This window comes from Schistocerca gregaria, chromosome 5 (assembly GCF_023897955.1).
Source record: "Schistocerca gregaria isolate iqSchGreg1 chromosome 5, iqSchGreg1.2, whole genome shotgun sequence".
NCBI classification, from domain to species: domain Eukaryota; kingdom Metazoa; phylum Arthropoda; class Insecta; order Orthoptera; family Acrididae; genus Schistocerca; species Schistocerca gregaria.
This window is the reverse complement of record NC_064924.1, coordinates 171,809,684-171,833,464: the sequence shown is the minus strand read 5'-3', so window position 1 is coordinate 171,833,464 and position 23,781 is coordinate 171,809,684. Positions and strand designations below refer to the sequence as shown.

Sequence of the window (23,781 nt, the reverse complement as noted above, 5' to 3'; positions counted from 1 at the left end):
GAGGTGCAAAGTGGTAATGCGTAATGATAAACTTTCTTTAAACAGTGGGATGGGAAGAGTAACTATTCCAATAAGTGATATTCCAAGACAGCGAATTTAGAATGAAGTACTTACTCAAGGAGACAGAGTAAAATTTCGCGTGATCTTGCACACATAACACTGGTCTGAACAATACTATGCTTAAAAAAGTGAACAATGATTTGAAAAGTTACAATGGTTAGAGAGGATTTCTACAAAAACCAAACGGCTTAATCATTTGATGTCTTAATGCGTGACTCAGGGAAGTGGGGTGGTCTTTCTCTCAGCTGTGAGTAAGTTAACAAAGACAACTATCGGACAATAATCATTCCGACAAGCAATCTGCACAGTGCTACAGTGTCACCTCAGACTTAAAAAAAAAAAAATTCAAATGGCTGTGAGCACTATGGGACTTAACTAAGAAGGTCATCAGTCCCCTAGAACTTAGAACTACTTAAACCTAACTAACCTAAGGCACAAGGCAGTATTCGAACCTGCGATAGTAGCGGTCAAGCTGTTCCAGACTGTAGCGCCTAGAACCGCTCGGCCATTCCGGCCGGCTTTTACAACTACATCTACACCTACATGGTTACTCTGCAATTCACACTTAAGTGCCTGGTAAAGGGTTCTTCGAACCATTTTCATACTATTTCTCTACCATTCCACTATCGAATGGCGCGTGGGAAAAAGGATCACCTAAATCTTCCCATTCGAGATCTGATTTCTCTTATTTTATTATGATGATCATTTCTCCCTACGTAGGTGGATGTCAACAAAGTATTTTCGCATTACTCGTAATTGTAATTCCTAGGTATTTAGTCGAATTGACAGCCCTTAGATTTGTCCGATTTATCGTATACCCAAAATTTATCGGATTTCTTTTAGCGCCGATGTGGATGACCTCGCACTTTATTTTGTTTAGTGCCAATTGCCACTTTTCGCACCATACAGAAATTCTCTCTAGCTCATTTTGAAATTAGAACTGAACGTCTGATGATTTTACTAGACGGTAAATTACCGCGTCATCTACAAACAATCTAAGGGGGCTTAACAGATTATTACCTAGATCATTCATGTAAATCAGGAACAGCAGAGGGCCTATGAGACTACCTTGAAGAACGCCAGATGTCACGTTTGTTCTACTTGATGATTTACCGTCTATCTCTACGAACTGTGACTTCTCTGAGAGTAAATTACAAATCCAGTCACACAACTTAGACGATACTCCATATGAACGTAATTTGATTAATAGTGGCTTGTGAGGAACGGTATCAAAAGTCTTCTGGAAATCTAGGAAAATGGAATCGATCTGAGATCCCTTTTAGACAGCACTCATTACTTCATGGGGATAAAGAGCTAGCTGTGTTGGACAAGAACGATATTTTCTGAATCCGTGTTGGTTATGTATCAATAAGTCATTTTCTTCAAGTTGATTCATAATGTTCGAGTACAGTATATGCTCCAGAATCCTACTGTAAATTCAGGTGAGTGATATGGTTCTGTAATTCAATGGTTTACTCCTATTTCCTTTCTTGAGTATTTGTGTGATCTGTGCTACTTTCCAGTCTTTAGGAACAGACCTTTCGTCAAGTGAGCGGTTGTATGTGATTGCTAAGAAAGGCGATATTGTGTCTATACGTACTCTGAAGGGAACCTGATTGCTATACCACATGAACCGGAAGACTTGCCTTTCTTAAGTGATTTGATTAATTCGCAACACCTAAGGTATCTACTTTTATGTCACTCATGCTAACAGCTGTTCTGGTTTCGAATTCTGGAATATATACTTCGTCTTCTTTCGTACAGGTTGGCTCTGAGAACTATGGGACTTATCATCTTAGGTCATCAGTACCCTAGAACTTAGAACTACTTAAACCTAACTAAGCAAAGGACATCATACACATCCATGCCCGAGGCAGGATTCGAACCTGCGACCGTAGCGGTCTCGCGGTTCCGGACTGAAGCGCCTAGAACCGCTCGGCCACCGCGGCCGGCTTTCGTGAAGGAATTACGGAAAAGACCGAGCGAGGTGGCGCAGTGGTTAGACACTGGACTCGCATTCGGGAGGACGACGGTTCAATCCCGCATCCGGCCATACTGATTTAGGTTTTCCGTGATTTCCCTAAATCGCTCCAGGCAAATGCCGGGATGGTTCCTTTGAAAGGGCACGGCCGACTTCCTTCCCCATCCTTCCCTAATCCGATGAGACCGATGACCTTGCTGTCTGGTCTCCTTCCCCAACACACCCCATTACGGAAAACTGTATTTTGTAACTCCGCTTTAGTGACACCATCGTCGGTAACATTTCCGTCGCTGTCGCGCAGTGACGGTATTGACTGTTTCTTCCACTGGTGTACTTCTTCTCTTCAAAAATAATATTATTCAAAGTTTATATTATTTTTGCCTTCTAATATATACATCGTGTTCATCCTTGCTGCCCTTTACAATATGTCTCTCTTCATCTAACAGATACAATCACAAGTCAACACATCACTACTGAATACGTCCATACATTTCAACTAAGAATGTACCAGACTTTTCTCTGCCTCGTGATGACTGGGTGTTGTGTGATGTCCTTAGGTTTAAGTTGTTCTAAGTTCTAGGGGACTGATGACCATGGATCTTAATTCCCATAGTGCTCAGAGCCATTTGAACCATTTTGTATCAGACTGCACAGAGGCACACAACAAGACCAAAGATTGTTTAACAGTAACATAACTTGCTCTCTCTCTCTGACTTGCACATCGATAACTTGCAGGAATCAAAGCGACATGCCTACCTTACACGGTATCGTATCTTACTGTACATGTTGACCTCTACGTTGGCAGAGCTGTCGCAGGGCGACCTGGCGGCTCAGGCCGTGCTGTTCTTCGCGGCGGGCTTCGAGACGTCTTCGACGACGATGAGCTACGCGCTGTACGAGCTGGCCCTCAACCCGGAGGTGCAGCGGCGGCTCCACCAGGAGGTGGACGAAACCCTGCAGAGGACGGGCGGACGCTTCACGTACGACGCCGTCATGGGGATGCCCTACCTCGATAAGGTCGTCTCAGGTCAGTGCTGGAGCTCCACAGGATACAGGACACACTTACCCAGTTTGCGACACTCCATTAACCCATTTATTCAGCATTTTACAGTATTCCTTTATGTGTTGTGAAGATGCTCTGTATTTAGCGAACAATCATACGCAAATCAAACCATAAGTAATAATTAGAATACTTCTTCGCGTACCATATTTCAGGCGGCGCTTCATTGTTGCTTAAGCATACCTTGCTGGTTCTTTGTGACCTGCAGAGGGCGATGTGGTGGCATCCAACTCTACTATTGTTTCCTGATCGCTCATTTGCTGAATAGCATTTATTATACAAATTACATGGAATACAAATAATACTCAGTTTCAGTCTCAACAGCATAATTATAACTATTTTTCGCTAAGAAAAATGAGTCCATATGCTTGGTAACAGCTGTTTATGCACAAAGCACCTATACTGACACGGGAAGATTCTAGATTCAAAGCCAAAGAACAGTTTGTAGGTGGAGATACGTGACAGTGCTTGGCGAACGAATTCGTTGCATACTCATGTGACTGGCCACGTTGTACACCATTACCATACGACGGTACCGGACAGCGTCGGCTACAAGCTGAACGGTGTGAAAGACTCCTGTGGTTGTTGTATTGTATTGTATTGTATGTTAACCGGAAACCTAGAAACTATGGAGAGGCTACGTCCCCGCCGCAGCCACAGTGGCCCACAGCCCCACGACGACTACCGCAGTCCACTTCACCCCTCCGCCGTCCCACACCAAACCCAGGGTTATTGTGCGGTTCGGCCTCCGGTGGACCCCCCAGGGAACGTCTCACAACCATACGAGTGTAACCTCTATGTTTGAGTGGTAGAGTAATGGTGGTGTACGCATATGTGGAGAACTTGTTTACGCAGCAAACGCCGACATAGTGTAGCTGAGCCGGAATAAGGGGAACCAGCCAGCATTCACCGAGGCAGATGGAAAAACGCCTAAAAACTATCCACAGACTGGCCCGTTCACCGGACCTCGACACAAATCCGCCGGGCGGATCCGTGCCGGGTACCAGGCGCTCCCTCCAACCCGGAAAGCAGTGCGTTAGACCGCACGGCCAACGGGGCGGGCCCTGTGGTTGTTACTTTTTTTGCAATCCTTTTTGTTTTATATAGTGCCGTCGTTAGTGGCCAGTCATAATTTTTGGTATGCTACCATACCTGCCTTGATACTTTCCCTGGGTTCTTATGTCATGATTGTCGCATTCGCCGTATCAGTAATTATCGTCGAGGTTGGCGCAGTGGTCATGTCCATTTTGTCAGTGTGTATCGTATCACACAAGTTGATGTATTGTTTTTAGTGTGTAGGTATCGAAATTTATCGGGATGAAAAAGTTCCTTCATGTAGAAATAATTTGGATTTGTTCGGTCTTTAGTAAACGGCTTGTGACGCAGAAATGCACTTATCGTGGTGACGTTTCCGCACACGAATTTTCTACCCACAAAGTTCGCATGTTGATGTAAGACACAGATAAATTTTGTCGTTTCTCGTTTGTCTTGATTTTGTCATTTACAATGAGGTACCAGTGCTATCTTTTGAAAACTGGTAGATATGCATTAAGGATGTTTCTGCATATGATATTTCATTTCAGCAACGGCCACTGCTCTTCGACACGATTTTTCTTATTACATTCTGCAAAGATTTCGTACAATTTACAGTTGTTTGACGGTTTCAGCGAGTTGTTGAGCTTGTGGAAGCTAGACCGTAAGTAATGTAGCCTGATGTCTCGGTAAACTGACGGTAACAGTGCTATGTTCTACATCTACATCTACATGGATTTGAAGAGGACTCCAAATTGCCTGGTTTCCGTCTAGCTGTTTACTATTAAACTCGACTTCTGCGTGCCTCTAACGTATGTTGGTGAGACACTTCGCTACAGGCATTGTTAGTGTCGCATTTTAATGTGAATTCGTTATCTCTCAATAGGAACCAGCAAAGAGCTCGCTGGATGCTTTCGAAGAGATGGTCCGAGACTGGCACAATACGGGTTCGGTAGCATGACTTGTTATCGACAGACAGTGTCTGTACCGTTTGTACACCATCTGATAGCGTACCTATTAATGCACTTTTATGTGTGGTGTGTCCACGCTTTGACTTTATGATGGCTTGAACTCTGTTGGGGATACTTTCAAGTGCCGGCCGGTGCGGCCGAGCGGTTCTAGGCACTACAGTCTGGAACCGCGTGACCGCTACGGTCGCAGGTTCGAATCCTGTCCCGGGCATGGATGTGTGTGATGTCCTTAGGTTAGTTAGGTTTAAGTAGTTCTAAGTTCCAGGGGACTGATGACCTCAGAAGTTAAGTCCCATAGTGCTCAGAGCCATTTGAACCATACTTTCAACGAGGTGTCTCAATGTTCGTGGAGGAATGGCAGTCCATTCTTCCTACAAAGCCGAAACCAGAGGTGGTAGTCACGTTGGAAGCTGAAGTCTGGAGCGAACTCGACATTCTAACCCATCCCAAAAGCGTCTCGTTGGGTTCACGTCGGAACTCTGGACAGGCCAAAATATTTCAGGAACGTTATTGTCCACAAACCATTTTCTCACGTATGCTGCTTTATGAAAGGAAGCGTTGTTAGGCTCATTCAAACCATTATTGTCACCGAACAGTTCCTCTGCTGTATGTAGTACATAGTCACGTAAAATATGTTTGTATCCTTCCGTATTTAGCGTTTACTTAAGCTCAATAAGGGAACAACACCCCAACCACGAAAAAACTCCCATATCGTAAAGCCACCTCATTCGTACATCACTGTTGGAAGTACACATGCTAGCTAGTAGCGTCCTCCCGGTATTCGTCGATCCCATACCCTTCCAGAAGATGGCCACAGTGTATAGCGTGACTCACCACGCTAAATCGCACGTTTCTAATCATCCTTCAAAACAGCGACAGGGTCACGCAACTATCTGAAGGTGGATAGCGATAATGCACCATTTTCTCCAAGGTAGACCAGAAACGCTCAATAATATTAAGACCTGGTGGCTGTAGTAGCCAGGGGAGATGAGACAATTGATCCACGTGTTCACAAAACCAGTACTGGATGATGAGAGCTGTGAGAACAGGCGACGTATCATCCTGGTGTGTCGCGTCACCAGTGGGGAACAAACATTGTATCATGGGATGGACCCGATCAGCCAAAATGGTCACGTAATCCTTAGCAGTAAGAGACCTTTCGGAGAACCCACGTGGCTCATGGAATACCACACTATGGTTGTCCATACCATCACCGTACCCGCGCCATATTTCACTCTTGGGACGTAAACTCGGGCGGAAGTTGAAACCAGACATATACTAGTCGATGACTTTCTTCCATTACTCCATAGTCCAAGTTGTTATGGCTTCGGCACCACGTTTTTCCGTCATGGGTAACTGCATCACTGATGAGTAGTTTCGGAACTCTAACTAGCCTTGCAATTCCCAGCCTATGGAGCTTCCTTCGTGTTATTTTGGTGTTGAAAAGGATCGTGAGTCCGACATTCAGTTCTGCAGAGAGTTTTGCAGCTGTCGTCCCCTTATTTCTCGTCACAGTCCTCTTCAATGAGCGTCTGTCGTAATCACTCAACAAACGCTTTCATCTTCGTTACAACTTAGCTTTTCCTGCATGCAGTGTAAATCTTAGACACGGTGCCTCTTGAAACTCCAAACACTACTGCGACCTTCGTATGGAAGCAGCCACCGTACGAGGACCAACAGTTTGCTCACGTTCGAATTCACTTAAGCTCCAACAAAACGCACACACAACTGCACAGAACACTGTTCTGTCCACGCCTGACCTTCGCAACGTATTGAGGTCATTGCACAGGTGTTGTTCGTGAACAAACAGAACAACACAACCTGCAGGCTTGGCTATGATTCGGATTTATGATCAAGTACTCATTTTTTGCGGTATTTCATTCGCAAGTTAACGAGCAAGAGTTCCATGGCAATACCATTCCGATCCCTCACCATTCACAACTTTCTGAGACTCAATGGACGGGTAACGTAAGCATTACTTATAATATTAGCTTCAACATTTCTGCTGCGATACTGTCGCTGTCTTGGAAGTTTGGCTGGCTATCTGTTCCACCGTTCACGCTATCTCAAAGTTTATAGGTTCCGTTTACAGTTTCTCGTTACCTTGCAGCAGAAATCTTCCCGTTAAATTCATGTGATTATTACCCTTTTCTGGATTACGCTACTTGTTATGAACCAGAACAGTATTTAGTTCTTGTACCTTCGTTGCTCGATCTGCCCGTGAATGAGGAAGAAGATGACAAAATTAATGCTGACGAAGGAGACTGTCGTTTCTGCTGTCTAAGAGCTTAGACGTATATTTCATTTGTTACCTACAGAGGTTCTTGCAGACAGTTAACTATTTAGCGAAAGACCGTACATATAGTTTCAAAAACCAGTATTAAGTGAGAAATTAAGGAATATATCCTACTACACCCCCTATGTATCGCTTCCTTGGGGACTGGGAAGACGAAGTAAGACTGATTTTAAAACCATAATACAAGATACAATGCGCTGCACTTCATACTGGTTTGCAGCATTTGAATATAGATTTACGTCTACGTGTAAATGTAACTTAGTGCATATTTCCGGTACTGTACTGAATATGTGAGTCGTATTAGTACATCTTTGTACTATGTTAGCAAATAGGTACATGAATAGTTTGGTTATTTTTAGCTCCGCGATGGGAGATGTATGTAGATCATACATGAACCTACATCCTGATTACCTGGAACAACAGTAAATGCATTTTAAAACCTTAGTTATCTCACGTATTCTTTTCATCTCGTGAAGGAATACATTCCACCACGACTGTTAAATTTTTTTTTTTCATAACTGGTCAATTGCGGTGAAAATACCATTTTCCAATGGCAACTGCAATCACAGTATTTTACTTAAATGTGAGGCAGTCGAAAAATAAAAGATATGTACAAATGGGAAAGACAAGAGAGGAAACACTCTCAGTCGTCATAGGAATAGTAATCTTAAGACTTGCATCGTGCACATAAACGCTTATCTTATCATATTATTACCCATACATGCGTCATATTGTAAAACGAGTGACACATTTTCCTCACTGAGGACGGTTGAGGCAGAGAACAAGTTTGACATAACGTTGATAATCACATTTCCGTAGACTATACGAACAGCTAAAACAGAGAATTAACATCAGGCACTGCCTGACAATAGTAAAAACCGACAAGCACTGATATCCACATGTCTCGTGTTCAGCTGAACATTGACTAGCGGTTCACAGAGGGAAATACGGCCTCGGCAGAGATCATCTACACCCCGATTGTAAGTGATATAAGCACAGAGGTTAGAGGGACATGCCGCAGAGGCGCAATTTTCAATACTAACATGAGCTATTTAGTGGACTGTGAAGGTGACACATATCATGGAATATCGATATGCACATACACAATGGAGATCAATTTCAGCCATTCGCTTGCTGTCCCTAAGCAACTATGAAATTTTTATGGATGACAATGCGCCTTGTCGCCGGGCCACAACTGTTCGCGTTCGTTTGCAAGAACATTCTAAACAATTCGAGCGAATAATCTGGTCACTCACCGAACATTTGTCGGGCATAATGGAGATGTCAGTTCATGTACAAAATACTGCACCGGCAACTCTTTCGCAATGATGGACGTCTGTTGAGGCGCATGAATCAGTATTTGTGCGGTGACTTCCAACGACTTGTTGATTCCGTGCCATGTCGAGTGGCTGCACTAATCCGGAAAAAGGAGGTCCGACATGATATTATAAGGTACCCATGACTTTTGTCGCCTCCGTGAATAAACCAAACAATGTAGAAAACATTAGATGGGAACGATTATGTTCCTAACGTAAAAGTATACGAAAACAGCCCTATTTAAAAATAGCGCTTGGAACAACTTGCGTATCAGCCAGATAAATTATCTTAGAAACTAAGCTACCAGTCTTACTCACTTAATATATGAGGGAAGTTTTCCAAATACCTACTACGTCACACAGTTTGCTCATTTAAAAGATCTATTGGATACCTCCGAAGCTGATCTGGATTTCAAGTTTCTCCAAAATGTCCATTACCTTACAATTCTTAGCCACAAGCAGTTTTTCAAATAACTTAAGAAGGGGTGGGGTACTATCACATGTGGTAAAGTACCAGTGGTGACAAGTGACAGAACAACAGTGAGGGCAGAAACAAAAGATGTTCAGAGACAGATTGATAATGAGATTCATAATGATAAAACAAGTAGCCAGAAAGTAAATTTTAATTTACACAATTCATTCAAATAGCCCCTAATTGTAACTGTTCAGGAATTGACAGAAAAATTTGGTTCATCCAGTTGTAATTCAGCCAGCGCACAAAATCATTTATCCTTATTGCATCAGAATGTCCAGGAACTGAGGAGTCAACTTAATGAGTTGCTTATTTGCACTGAAGAATTAGAGCTGAGCAAACCAGTTCATGTAATCTGCCTCTCTGAACATCATGGGACCACTAGTATAGATATGTTAAATGTTACAAGAGTTAACTTAGCCTCTTACTTCTGTGGAGAAAATATGGAGAAAGAATGAGTTCACATATTTGTCCTAAATTCTTTTACTTTCAAGAATATTGATGTTAACAAGTTTTGCTCAGAGCAGCACTTAGACGCTCGTGCAACAGAAGCAGCATTTCATAATAAGTTCTTTATAGTAGTAAGTACAGGGTGTACATAAAGTCTGGGAACACTTTCAATTATTTATATCACAAGAACTAAACATTGTACAGCTGTCATACATATTGAATTTTGAAGAGAACAGGGACCTTTAGGAATCTTTTATCTCTTCATAAAAAATCTGAAAGCTCTGTTGTCCCATCTCACAATATAAAACAAGGAATTAGTGGTTGCTGATGATTTTAATGTGTATTTATTGTAAAGCTATGACAGTGTACAATTATTGCAATCAATAGCACTGTCAGTCAGTTTAATTCCTATTGTGAGTTTTGCAGTTATGGTATATAAAGGCTCTGAGTCTGCTATCGATAATACGAGGTGCATTCAAGTTCTAAGGCCTCTGATTTTTTTCTCCGGAGTGGAAAGAGATAGAAACATACGCATTGTTTTAAAATGAGGCCACGTTCAATACGTCCCAGAGATGGCAGCACCGTACGGTAGATGGAATTTTACCGCCAGCGGCGAGAATGAGAACTGTTTTAAATACTTCAAATGGTGACGTTTTCCTTACTTGAACAGCGTGCAATCATTCGTTTTCTGAATTTGCGTGGTGTGAAACCAATTGAAATTCATCGACAGTTGAAGTAGACATGTGGTGATGGAGTTATTGATGTGTCGAAAGTGCGTTCGTGGGTGCGACAGTTTAATGAAGGCAGAACATCGTGTGAAAAATAAACCGAAACAACCTCGGGTTCGCACAAGCCGGTCTGACGACATGATCGAGAAAGTGGAGAGAATTGTTTTGGGGGATCGCCGAATGACTGTTGAACAGATCGCCTCCAGAGTTGGCATTTCTGTGGGTTCTGTGCACACAATCGTGCATGACGACCTGAAAATGCGAAAAGTTTCATCCAGGTGGGTGCCACGAATGCTGACGGACGACCACATGGCTGCACGTGTGGCATGTTGCCAAGCAATTTTGACGCACAACGACAGCATTAATGGGACTTTCTTTTCGTCGGTTGTGACAGTGGATGAGACGTGGATGCCATCTTTAAATCCAGAAACAAAGCGCCAGTCAGCTCAATGGAAGCACACAGATTCACCGCCACAAAAAAATTTCGAGTAACCGCCAGTGCTGAAAAAATGATGGTGTCCATGTTCTGGGACAGCGAGGGCGTAATCCTTACCCATTGCGTTCCAAAGGGCACTACGGTAACAGGTTCATTCTACGAAAATGTTTTGAAGAACAAATTCCTTCCTGCACTTCAACAAAAACGTCCGGGAAGGGCTGTGCGTGTGCTGTTTCACGAAGACAACGCATCCGCACATCGAGCTAACGTTACGCAACAGTTTCTTTGTGATAACAACTTTGAAGTGGTTCCTCATGCTCCCTACTCACCTGGACTGGCTCCTAGAGACTTTTGGCTTTTTCCAACAATGAAACACACTCTCCATGGCCGCACATTCACCAGCCGTGCTGCTATTGCCTCAGCGATTTTCCAGTGATCAAAACAGACTCCTACAGAAGCCTTCGCCGCTGCCATGGAATCATGGCGTCAGCGTAGTGAAAAATGTGTACATCTGCAGGGCGATTACGTCGAGAAGTAACGCCAGTTTAATCGATTGCGGGTGAGTAGTTAATTAAAAAAAATCGGAGGCCTTCGAACTTGAATGCACCTCGTATCTTCATAGACAAATCTAGGGGAAAAAATCATATCACAAAACCAATAGCAAATGGCCTATCTGATCATGACATGCAGCATTTTCTGTTAAGTTTTACTTGTCAGGATATGAAATTTATTAAGTCTGAGCACAGAAGGGTAATAAATCGATCATAAATTAAGAATTTTAGGAGATTGCTCGAAGACATGAACTGGGTAGATGTTTATGATACTTCTGAGTCAAATACAAATACGAGGCATTCATTAATAAAGTTACTCCTTCATTTGAAAAAAAATTCCCTAAAGGTAACTGAAATCAAACAGAAGAATAAAAATAAACCATGGATTACACAAGGAATACAAATATCATGTGGGGCAAAAAGGAAACTGGTTCTACTGTCCAGGAACAGCTCTGATGTAAGCACTACGATGCATTACAAAGAATACTGCAAACTATTGGAGCAACTAGTACAGATATCGAAGCAGTGTTATTGTATAAAAAACATTATTACAGCAGACAACAAAATAAAACCTACATGGGATACAGTGATGCCATAGACATATGGGGCCAGAAAGGAAGAGGAACAGACAGCTCTAAAAGTAAATCAGGAATTGGTAAGAAATGCATGTAGTGTTCATAATACTACATGCATTTGTCAGAAAGATTTGTTTCTGTTACTGACAGCTTTGGGTTATCAGGTTCAGCAAACAGTGCAATGGGAGATCTGAGACCAGTCTCTACAAATAACTTCAGTGAAATGCAAATAACACTCACTTCTCCCAGAGAAGTATCATCCATCATAAAATGCTTAAAATCAAATTATTCTACTAGTTATGGTAATAAGTTAATCAAAGAATGTTCTTGTGAGTTGAGTTTCATGTTAAGTTATTTGTGTAATCAATCTATTATGAGCAGAACATTTCTAGACTGGCTGAAATATGCTGAAGCTAAGTCTCCTTACAAGAAGGGGATAATGAGACACCATTAAACTATTGACCAATTCCATTCCTGCCGGCTTTTTCAAAAATATTTGAAAAGGCTGTGTTCAACCATATTCTTAAGCATCTTACTGCAACTAATATATTGTACAAGTCATAGTTTATGTTCCAGGGATTCTATATAGGGAAGCCTATTTACACATGTAGTAACACTGTACTTAATTCATTAGATAACAAATTAGATGTTACTGGCATTTTCTGTGACTTGTCAAAAGCCTTTGATTGTGTGAATCACAGTATTCTCTTAGGTAAATCAGAATTTTATGGTGTCATTGGCAATGAAGCAAAATGGTTCGAGTCTTACCTAAGTAATAGGAAACAAAGGGTGTCATTACAAAATACCTGTGGAGTAAGCCATCAGTCTTCATCTGATAGAGAATTAATTACATTTGGTGTTCCTCAAGACGCCATCTTGGGTCTGTTGTTTCTTCCTGCTTACATTAACGACCTCTCATCTGTTACACAGCCAGATGTTAAGTTTGTTTTGTTTGCAGATGATACAGACATTGAAATACATAGCAAGTCAAGTACAGATTTAGAAATACCTCCTAATCAGATTTTCACTGAGATTAATAAATGGTGTAAAGCTAGTACACTGACATTAATCTCTGAAAAGACCCACTACATCTACATCTACATCTACATCCATAATTCGCAACCCACCTGACGATGTGTGGCGGAGGGTACTTTGAGTACCTCTATCGGTTCTCCCTTCTATTCCAGCCTCGTATTGCTCGTTGAAATAAAAATTGTCGGTATGCCTTTGTGTGGGCTCTAATCTCTCTGATTTTATCATCATGGTCTCTTCGCGAGATACACGTAGGAAGGAGCAATATATTGCTTGAATTCTCGGTGAAGGTATGTTTTCGAAACTTGAACAAAAGCCCGTGCTGAGCTACTAGCGTCTCTCTTGCAGTCTTCCACTGGAGTTTATCTATCATCTCCGTAACGCTTTCACGATTACTAAATGATCCTGTAACGAAGCGCGCTGCTCTCCATTGGATCTTCTTTATCTCTTCTATCAACCCTATCTGGTACAAATCCCACACCGTTGAGCAGTACTCAAGCAGTGGGCGAACAAGTGAAGTGTAACCTACTTCCTTTGTTTTCGGACTGCATTTCCTTCGGATTCCTCCAATTAACCTCAGTCTGGCATCTGCTTTACCAACGATTAATTTTATATGGTCATTCCATTTTCGACTAGTCCCGCTGGAGGTTCGAGTCCTCCCTCGGGCATGGGTGAGTGTGATTGTCCTTAGGATAATTTAGGTTAAGCAGTGTGTAAGCTTAGGGACTGATGACCTTAGCAGTTAAGTCCCATAAGATTTCACACACATCTGAACATTTTTGAACATTCCATTTCAAATCACTCCTAATGCCTACTCCCAGATAATTTATTGAATTAACTGCTTCCAATTTCTGACTTACTATATTGTAGCTAAATGATAAAGTAAGTTTCTTTCTATGTATTCGCAGCACATTAGACTTGTCTACTTTGGGACTCAATTGCCATTCCCTGCACCATGCGTCAATTCGTTGCAGATCCTCCTGCATTTCAGTACAATTTTCCATTGCTACAACCTCTTGATATACTACAGCATCATCCGCAAAAAGCCTCAGTGAACTTCCGATGTTATCCACAAGGTCATATATATATATATATATATATATATATATATATATATATATATATATATATATATATATATATAGTGAATAGCAACGGTCCTACGACACTCACCTGCGGCACACCTGAAATCAATCTTACTTCGGAAGATTTCTCTCCATTGAGAATGACATACTGCGTTCTGTTATCTAGGAACTCTTCAATCCAATCACACGATTTGTCTGGTAGTCCATATGCCCTTACCTTGTTCATTAAACGACTGTGGGTAACTGTATCGAACGCCTTGCGGAAGTCAATAAACACGGCATCTACCTGGGAACCCGTGTCTATGCCCTCTGTGTCTCATGGACGAATAGCGCGAGCTGGGTTTCACACTATCGTCTTTTTCGAAACCCATGCTCATTCCTACAGAGTAGATTTCTAGTCTCCAGAAAAGTCATTATGCTCGAACATAATACGTGTCCCAAAATTCTCCAACTGATCGAAGTTAGAGACATAGGCCTATAGCTTTGTACATCTGTTCGACGTCCCTTCTTGAAAACGGGGATGACCTGTGCCCTTTTCCAATCTTTTGGTAAGCTACGCTCTTCTAGAGACGTACGGTACACCGCTGCAAGAAGGGGGGCAAGTTCCTTCTCGTACTCTGTGTAAAATCGAACTAGTATCGCATCAGCTCCAGCGGCCTTTCCTCTTTTGAGCGATTTTAATTGTTTTTGTACTTTCGAATTCATTGAACGCCTCCTCACACTACATTTAGCTTCCTCTGCAAGGCACTATATGCAATTCGGAACATATAAGACATTTCCTTCCACATGTGTACAACATAATAAGACTTGTGGTAGAAGAGACTAACAGTGTTAAATTCGTGGAATTACAACTCTATAATAAATGTAGTTCGGAAGGGCATACCATAGAATTACTGAAGCGCCTAAACAAGTCAGTATTTACCACGTAAATGGTGTCAGATGCAAGAGACATTACTCTGAAAAGTCTTTCATACTTTGCTTACTTATTTCATGTGGGGTCATATTTTGGAATATCTCTTATGAAACTGAGCAAACGTTTTTAGTGTGAAGAAGCAGGTAATCAGATTCATTTGAGGTGTAGATTCAAGAACATTATGTAGAAACCTGTTGAATGGACGTCTTGGGTATTCTAACCACTGCTTCTTAGTATATGTATTCCTTAATGAAATTTGATGCAAATAATATGTCTCTATTTTCAACCAATAGCTCAATACACAGTATCAATACTAGTAATAAGTACAGTTTACATAAAGAACTTAAATCAGTTACCTTGGTCCAAAAAGGGGTCCAATACTCAAGAATACACATTTTCAATAAATTGCCAACAGTCATTAAAAATTGATTCCAATTAAAGCACAGTTTGAAAGACTTTTACAGTTAGACCAGCTTATGTAAAAATGTCTGTTAGATTTCAATTTTGACAGCACTTGGTCACAACAGTCAAGATTAGGTATTTTGTTTTATGACAAATTCATTAAAAGTGGATAACTTTGTTTTATGCTGACATTGTACTAATTCTGTAAATATTAGCATTTCTAGTTTACTGTAATGTAATCACATATCTTTACACTCTACTGACAAATGATCACGAAACTTAGTATTATATTCAAATCTCCTATGTTTTTATGTTATACTTTGATATGTTCCACATCCACAAGAGTCATATCATTTTTATTTAGTTTCTGATAGCATGCCATATTTCTAGGATCTCTGGTTGCAGTTGCCACTTGATAGTGGTATTTCTGTCGAAATTTGTCAATAATCTAAAGTAAAATTTTTAATGGTAGTGGCGAAAAGTATTCCTTCTAGAAATTTAATGAAACTGTGGCTACCTGCGAAGGTGGATAATTACTTTTTTCATAATCAATTTAAAATGTCACAGAATAGACTTATCAATGTTATTGGCTTTTTGTTACAGAGACCTTGAGGAAGTACCCGCCAGTGGCGATCCTCCCACGTAAGACCACCCGCCCGTACCAGATTCGAGGCACCAAGGTGGTCATCGACAAGGACATGGGAGTCGCGGTGCCCAACTACGCGCTGCACCACGACCCGAAGTACTACCCTGACCCAGAGCGTTTTGACCCCGAGCGCTTCTCCGAGGAGGAGAAAGCCAAGAGGCACCCCTACGTGTATCTCCCCTTCGGTGAGGGACCACGCAATTGTGTAGGTAAGTCTCACTACCCTCACCTCTGTCAGAATGGTGTGTTTTGCTGTAATTGCCGGGGTTGAGGAGCAGTAGGAATTTAATGTTTTCCTCGAAGTAAACGCTATGTGTTTGACTATAGACTCGTTCTTGGGATTTACTTTTGATAATACAAGGGGCGTCTTCTCGCTCTGAACTGTAACCATTTCAGAGAAATCCATTACAGAAAGTTCTACATCTACATTTATACTGTGCAGGCCACCCAACGGTGAGTGGCGGAGGGCACTTTACGTGCCACTGTCATTACCTCCATTTCCTGTTCGAGTCGCGTATGGTTCGCGTGAAGAACGACTGCCGGAAAGCCTCCGTGAGCGCTCGAATCTCTCTAATTTTACGTTCGTTATCTCCTCGGGAGGTATAAGTAGGGGGAAGCAATGTATTCGATACCTTACCAAGAAACGCACCCTCTCGAAACCTGGACAACAAACTACACCGCGATGCAGAGCGCCTCTGTTGCAGAGTCTGCCACTTGAGTTTGCCAAACATCTCCGTAACGCTATCACTCTTACAAAACATCCCTGTGACGAAACGCGCCGCTCTTCTTTGGATCTTCTCTATCTCCTCTGTCAACCCGACCTGGTACGGATCCCACACTGATGAGCAATACTCAAGTGTAGGTCGAACGAGTGTTTTGTAAGCCATCTCCTTTGTTGATGGGCTACATTTTCTAAGAACTCTCCCAATGAATCTCAACCTGGAACCCGCCTTACCAACAATTAATTTTATGTAATCATTCTACTTCAAATTGTTCCGTACGCATACTCGCACATATTTTACAGAAGTAACTGCTACCAGTGTTTGTTCCGCTATCATATAATCATACAATAAAGGATCCTTCTTTCTATGTATTCACAATACATTACATTTGTCTATGTTAAGTGTCAGTTGTCACTCCCTACACCAAGTGCCTATCCGCTGCAGATCTTCCTGCATTTCGCTACAATTTTCTAATGCTGCAACTTCTCTGTTTACTGCAGCATCATCCGCGAAAAGCCGCATGGAACTTTCGACACTATCTACTGGGTCATTTAAATATATTGTGAAAAGTAATGGTCCCATAAGGCTCTCCTGTGGCACGCCAGAGGTTACTTTAACGTCTGTAGACGTCTCTCCATTGACAACAACATGCTGTGTTCTGTTTGCTAAAAACTCTTCAATCCACCCACACAGCTGGTCTGATATTCCGTAGGCTCTTACTTTGTTCATCAGGCGACAGTGCGGAACTGTATCGAACGCCTTCCGGAAGTCAAGGAAAATGGCATGTACCTGGGAGCCTGTATCTAATATTTTCCGAGTTGGGTCTCACGCGATCGCTGTTTCCGGAATCTACAGAGTAGATTCTGGGTTTCCAGAAATGACATGATACGCGAGCAAAAAATATGTTCTAAAATTCTGCAGCAGATCGATCTCAGAGATATAGACCTATAATTTTGCGCATCTGTTCGGCGACCCTTCTTAAAAACTGGAACTACCTGTGGTCTTTTCCAATCATTTGGAACCTTTCATTCCTCTAGAGACTTGCGGTAGACTGCTGTTAGAAGGTATCTTGGACGTTAGCTGTCACACTGCTATTACCAATAATTTGGAATTGAATCGTCTTCTCTCTTCACTGATCCAACCTGTGAAATGTCCCTTTTCCGTGTCTCAGTATTTGTTCTGAGTTGCAGTTCGTAATTTGTAACCAATAGGACATTTACGTAGGCGTTAACTGTGAGTACATGTTGTGTAACGAGCCTGGTCGAATTGCCTGATGCAAACATGCGCCTTATCTCATGTTTCTCAACTTTAAATCTACGTGAAAAAGTATTGCTAGAACGCAACAATTCGTGAAAGTAAGTCTTTGCTGGTTTACTAACCAACGTCAACAATGTATCTTCATAGACTGCCTATTTACAGGGAGTGCAGAAAAATATGGAAACACCAAAAACATATTAACAAGCCTAATATGAAGCAAACCAATTGCTCTTCAAAACAGCTTTCACCGGAATGATTAAATGTGGTCCTGTGTGGCTTTCAAGGGAATGTTATATTGTTGATGTTGTTCTGGTCTTCGGTCCCGAGACTGGTTTGATGCAGCTCTCCATGCTACTCTATCCTGTGAAAGCTTCTTCATCTCCCAATACCTACTGCAACCTACATCCTTCTGAATCTGCTTAGTGTATTCACCTCTTGATCTCCCTCTACGGTTTTTACCCTCCACGCTGCCCTCCAATACTAAATTGGTGATACCTTGGTGCCTCAGAGCTTGTCCTAACTACAGATCCCTTCTTCTAGTCAAGTTGGTCCACAAATTTCTCTTCTACCCAGTTCTGTTCAATACCTCCTCATTAGTTATGTGATCTACCCATCTAATCTTCAGCATTCTTCTGTGGCACCACATTTAGAAAGCTTCTATTCTCTTCCAGTCCAAACTATTTATCGTCCACGTTTCACTTCCATGTTATACTATCATGCTGCAAAATAGTGGCTGGTTCAGGTAACGATGATGGAGGTGAAGAGCGATCACGCAGTCTTCTCTCTGAAGTAGACCGTGAAGACTCAATAATATTGACATCTGGTGACTGTGGTTCGCCACCAAAGAGATGCAACAATTCATCCTCGTTCTCACAAAACCAATCCTGAGCATGCGAGCTGTGTGAACAGGGCATTTGTCGTCTTGTAACATTGCATCACTACTGGGGAACAAACATTGTACAATGAGACGTACCGGATCAGCCAAAATGGTCACATAACCCTTGGTAGTAATGTTATCTTACAATGGGACCATTGTATACGACGGTATGCTTACCCAAATCATCAGAGAATCCCTTCCACGATTCACTCTTGGGACGTAAACTCGGCCAGAAGCAGTAACGAGCAAGACTCATCAGAGCTAATGACTTACTTCCATTGCTCCATAGTGCAGGTTTTTTATGCCTTCAACCCAACGTTTTCCTCTCACGGGCATTTACATCACTGATGACTGGTTTTGGATTTTCACCTCGCCTTGCAATTCCCTGGTTATGCAGCTCACTTCGTGTTGTTTTGGTGCTGACAGGGTTCGAGAACGCAGCATTCAGATCTACAGTGACTCTTGCAGTTGTTGTCCCCTTAATTTTTCGTCACAATCCTTTTCAATGAGCGTCTGTCACTATCATTCAACACACATTTTCGTCTGCGCTGCTCTTAACCTTCCCTGTATGCGGTATAAATCTTCGATACGGTGCTCCTTGAAACTCCAGACACTTTGGCTACCGTGGTTATGGAAGCACTCACGATACGAGCACCAACAATTTGGTCAAGTTCGAGTTCACATAGCTCAGACGTAATGCACTCATAAATACACAGAACACTGTTGTGACCACGAATGATCCTTGCAACGTATTGAGGACATTGCACAGTTTCCGTTTTTGGCCAAATACAACAGATCGACCTGCAGGCTTGGCTAGCATTATATTCAAGCAAGATTTTCTCGCGGGTTTTTTCATATTTTTGTCAGGCCCCTGTATGACCCCCCTGATCTCAGTTTTACACTTTGTTCATTTCGCACTAGCTTTTGTGATCGCTCGAATTACTGCATTTGTAACGTCCCCTTAGAAAAATTATGAATGACTATGCTAATAAACTTCTACGTTATTTGATACAAAGACAGATGAGTAAAACTGAACGTACTCAGACAGTTCTCTCTTTACTTATTCTGTTCGTCACTAAACTGACACACAATATTTTTTTAGCGCAACGCAATCTGACTTTCAACAATCCTTTCAAAAGAATGGCCCTGACTAACAATAACCTATACCTTTCTTGAATCACTTACCTCACAAAAATCTTCGTTACTCGAACTACTGAAATACAGCTAGCGGCAATACTGCCAGCTAAATAAAAGATTCTAACTACTGAAGGCACTAACTACTGATAGGCATAATTAGCAAATGAAAGATTTTGGTAGAGAACAAGCAATGTATTTACCTTAATAGTGTTCAAAAGTCATTATACAGGGTGAGTCACCTAACATTACCGCTGGATGTACACTCCTGGAGATGGAAAAAAGAACACATTGACACCGGTGTGTCAGATCCACCGTACTTGCTCCGGACACTGCGAGAGGGCTGTACAAGCAATGATCACACGCACGGCACAGTTGGCACACCAGGAACCGCGGTGTTGGCCGTCGAATGGCGCTAGCTGCGCAGCATTTGTGTACCGCCGCCGTCAGTGTCAGCCAGTTTGCCGTGGCATACGGAGCTCCATCTCAGTCTTTAGCACTGGTAGCATGGCGCGACAGCGTGGACGTGAACCGTATGTGCAGTTGACGGACTTTGAGCGAGGGCGTATAGTGGGAATGCGGGAGGCCGGGTGGACGTACCGCCGAATTGCTCAACACGTGGGGCGTGAGGTCTCCACAGTACATCGATGTTGTCGCCAGTGGTCGGCGGAAGGTGCACGTGCCCGTCGACCTGGGACCGGACCGCAGCGACGCACGGATGCACGCCAAGACCGTAGGATCCTACGCAGTGCCGTAGGGGACCGCACCGCCACTTCCCAGCAAATTAGGGACACTGTTGATCCTGGGGTATCGGCGAGGACCATTCGCAACCGTCTCCATGAAGCTGGGCTACGGTCCCGCACACCGTTAGGCCGTCTTCCGCTCACGCCCCAACATCGTGCAGCCCGCCTCCAGTGGTGTCGCGACAGGCGTGAATGGAGGGACGAATGGAGACGTGTCGTCTTCAGCGATGAGAGTCGCTTGTGCCTTGGTGCCAATGATGGTCGTATGCGTGTTTGGCGCCGTGCAGGTGAGCGCCACAATCAGGACTGCATACGACCGAGGCACACAGGGCCAACACCCGGCATCATGGTGTGGGGAGCGATCTCCTACACTGGCCGTACACCTCTGGTGATCGTCGAGGGGACACTGAATAGTGCACGGTACATCCAAACCGTCATCGAACCCATCGTTCTACTATTCCTAGACCGGCAAGGGAACTTGCTGTTCCAACAGGACAATGCACTTCCGCATGTATCCCGTGCCACCCAACGTGCTCTAGAAGGTGTAAGTCAACTACCCTGGCCACCAAGATCTCCGGATCTGTCCCCCATTGAGCATGTTTGGGACTGGATGAAGCGTCGTCTCACGCGGTCTGCACGTCCAGCACGAACGCTGGTCCAACTGAGGCGCCAGGTGGAAATGGCATGGCAAGCCGTTCCACAGGACTACATCCAGCATCTCTACGATCGTCTCCATGGGAGAACAGCAGCCTGCATTGCTGCGAAAGGTGGATATACACTGTACTAGTGCCGACATTGTGCATGCTCTGTTGCCTGTGTCTATGTGCCTGTGGTTCTGTCAGTGTGATCATGTGATTTATCTGACCCCAGGAATGTGTCAATAAAGTTTCCCCTTCCTGGGACAATGAATTCACGGTGTTCTTATTTCAATTTCCTGCAGTGTATATATAAAACTTGTGACATCCAATTAAACAAATTTCCTTTTTCTGACGGACACACGTCCAGATCGTCCGCTCTCAAAACTCTGGCATCTCTCTCCCCACATCCACCACTGCTGACGGCTCACTTCCAACTGCCCTATTTTCTCTTAAAGAGATTGTATTAGAATTTCCCGATCATCGTAATGTTCAATTAACGATGTGTAACCACTACAGACGCATCTATTTACTGTATCGTAGGTTTTATAGATTGTATTAATGTATTTCAAGTAGAACATCAAATGGTCTGTCTATCCAGTAAATGTTAGCAGGAAGCAATACATTCGTTTAAAATTCCCAGAAAATCCAGTGCTTTTCAGTTATAAGAATATTCATTCATCTGTACTAGAAGCTGTGGTAGATGCTCTCAACAGTTACATTATAATCGGCATAGGATGATTTGGAAAATAATTTATTGGTGGTATATTTCGATCTACGAGTGTACTTCGGTTGATGCAAGAGGGAAGCTTAATCCATAACTAGAGAACCGTACGCTAAGATCCCACGACGAAATATTTCTCTCTGTTTTGCGTCATAGATTGCTACCTACAATGTGAGGTTTTCAATACTCTCCTAACTTTCCGTTGGCAATAAGCTATAGTTATTATCGCAGTCTAGCTGGTGGTGTTATCCCATATTAGAAGAATTTAAAACGATTTCGATCAGAGCTCCAGTACCCTTCCCTGAACTGAGGGATCCAGCGGAATAAGGTCTAAGCTATGCACTTGTATCTACAGTTGTGGTTTCTTTTGAATACGTATCTTGTGAGAGCGTGGTTGTATGATAACGTTGTGCGCCATTATCTCAAAGCATCATCGTATATTTACTACAGCAATCGTATCGTAAAAACGCTGTTATTGCTATACTGCGTATTAAACGTTAATTAAAATGTTCCGTTTTCTGTTCACAGGCATGAGACTGGGTCTTCTGCAGTCTAAAATCGGCCTCGCTCACCTCATGTCAAAGATCGAATTCCAGAAATGCGATGAGACTGAAATTCCAATTGAATTCGATCCACTAACCATAGTGTTCATGCCCGCAACTGGGCTTCATCTGCGAGCGAAGAAGAGATCTGTGTGAAGAGTGAATATTAACTGTCCTAAAAGAAACTTTTCGAGAAGACCGTATACTCTGTGTACCACGTGTATCGTCAATAAATCTCTAACAATCGTCATTTCTATGAACACCAACAATCTATCAGTGTCTTCTTCAATTGTGTGTGTGTGTATGGTTGTGTCTGAAAATAAAATGAAATAACGAAATATCATCCCTACCTCTGATATCTAAAGGTAACTGCGTGAACTAGAGGCCTACTTGGGGAATCCCCTGTACTCGCGCTGCCTAATAGAGTATGGCAGGCAAAGCAGTGCTGAAAAACCCACAGATAATTACTGAAGCCGTGATAAGTTGCGATTAGATACTCAATCGCCTTGTACCAAGGGTCGTCTGCCTTGGCCTTGAGACTCCATATGAGCGGTACTTGTTATCGTAGCAAGCACTGCAAACATGCGGCCTCTAATCGTATCTCTGGCGCAAGCCAAACGCCATTTGTTGTTCAATTACTACAGCAGAATCGTCGAGGAGGCAGCTGTGTTACGTTATTTACTATCGAAATAATTATGAAAAATCCGCCGCGATCGCACAAACTACCTGGTGTTTACCTATGTTTAAGCGTGGGTAACCACGCATTCTTCAGAACAAATATAAAACAGCTTGTTATATATTTGTTCTGAAGGAGGCGTGGTTACCCACGCTGAAACATAGGTAAACACTAGGAAGTTTGTGCAGTCGAGGCGGATTTTTCATAATTATTTCGATACTTATGATTTCTGACGCGCTACAATGCTGAAAGTTCTTTTATTTACTATCGCCAGCACTTTCCAGTGGCTGAAGTCAGAAAGAAATTTCGCTGTGTTTAACAGTTTCCAGACAATGCTGTTGTTACTAAAGAAAGGCTGTCTTCTGAAAGCATCAATAAAACCTTGTTAACCTGAATATAGTGACCTACACCATCTGATAAGAAAGGGTGACTGAGTAGGGCAGAGGCCCACGCGGGAAATCCACA

At 42.7% G+C, this 23,781-nt stretch overlaps 1 protein-coding gene across 1 annotated transcript in view; it reads left to right on the top strand.

The window, feature by feature from the left end:
• Positions 1 to 22,909, top strand: part of LOC126273084 (cytochrome P450 6k1-like) — a 71,496-nt gene extending 48,587 nt beyond the window's left edge. Inside the window, exons 6-8 of the mRNA XM_049976498.1 lie at positions 2,847 to 3,068; positions 15,964 to 16,215; positions 22,627 to 22,909. Of these exons, the coding sequence (XP_049832455.1) occupies positions 2,847 to 3,068; positions 15,964 to 16,215; positions 22,627 to 22,796 (644 nt within the window). The 3' untranslated portion in view covers positions 22,797 to 22,909. The remainder of the gene's footprint in view (positions 1 to 2,846; positions 3,069 to 15,963; positions 16,216 to 22,626) is intronic.
• The last annotated feature ends 872 nt before the right edge of the window (positions 22,910 to 23,781 follow it).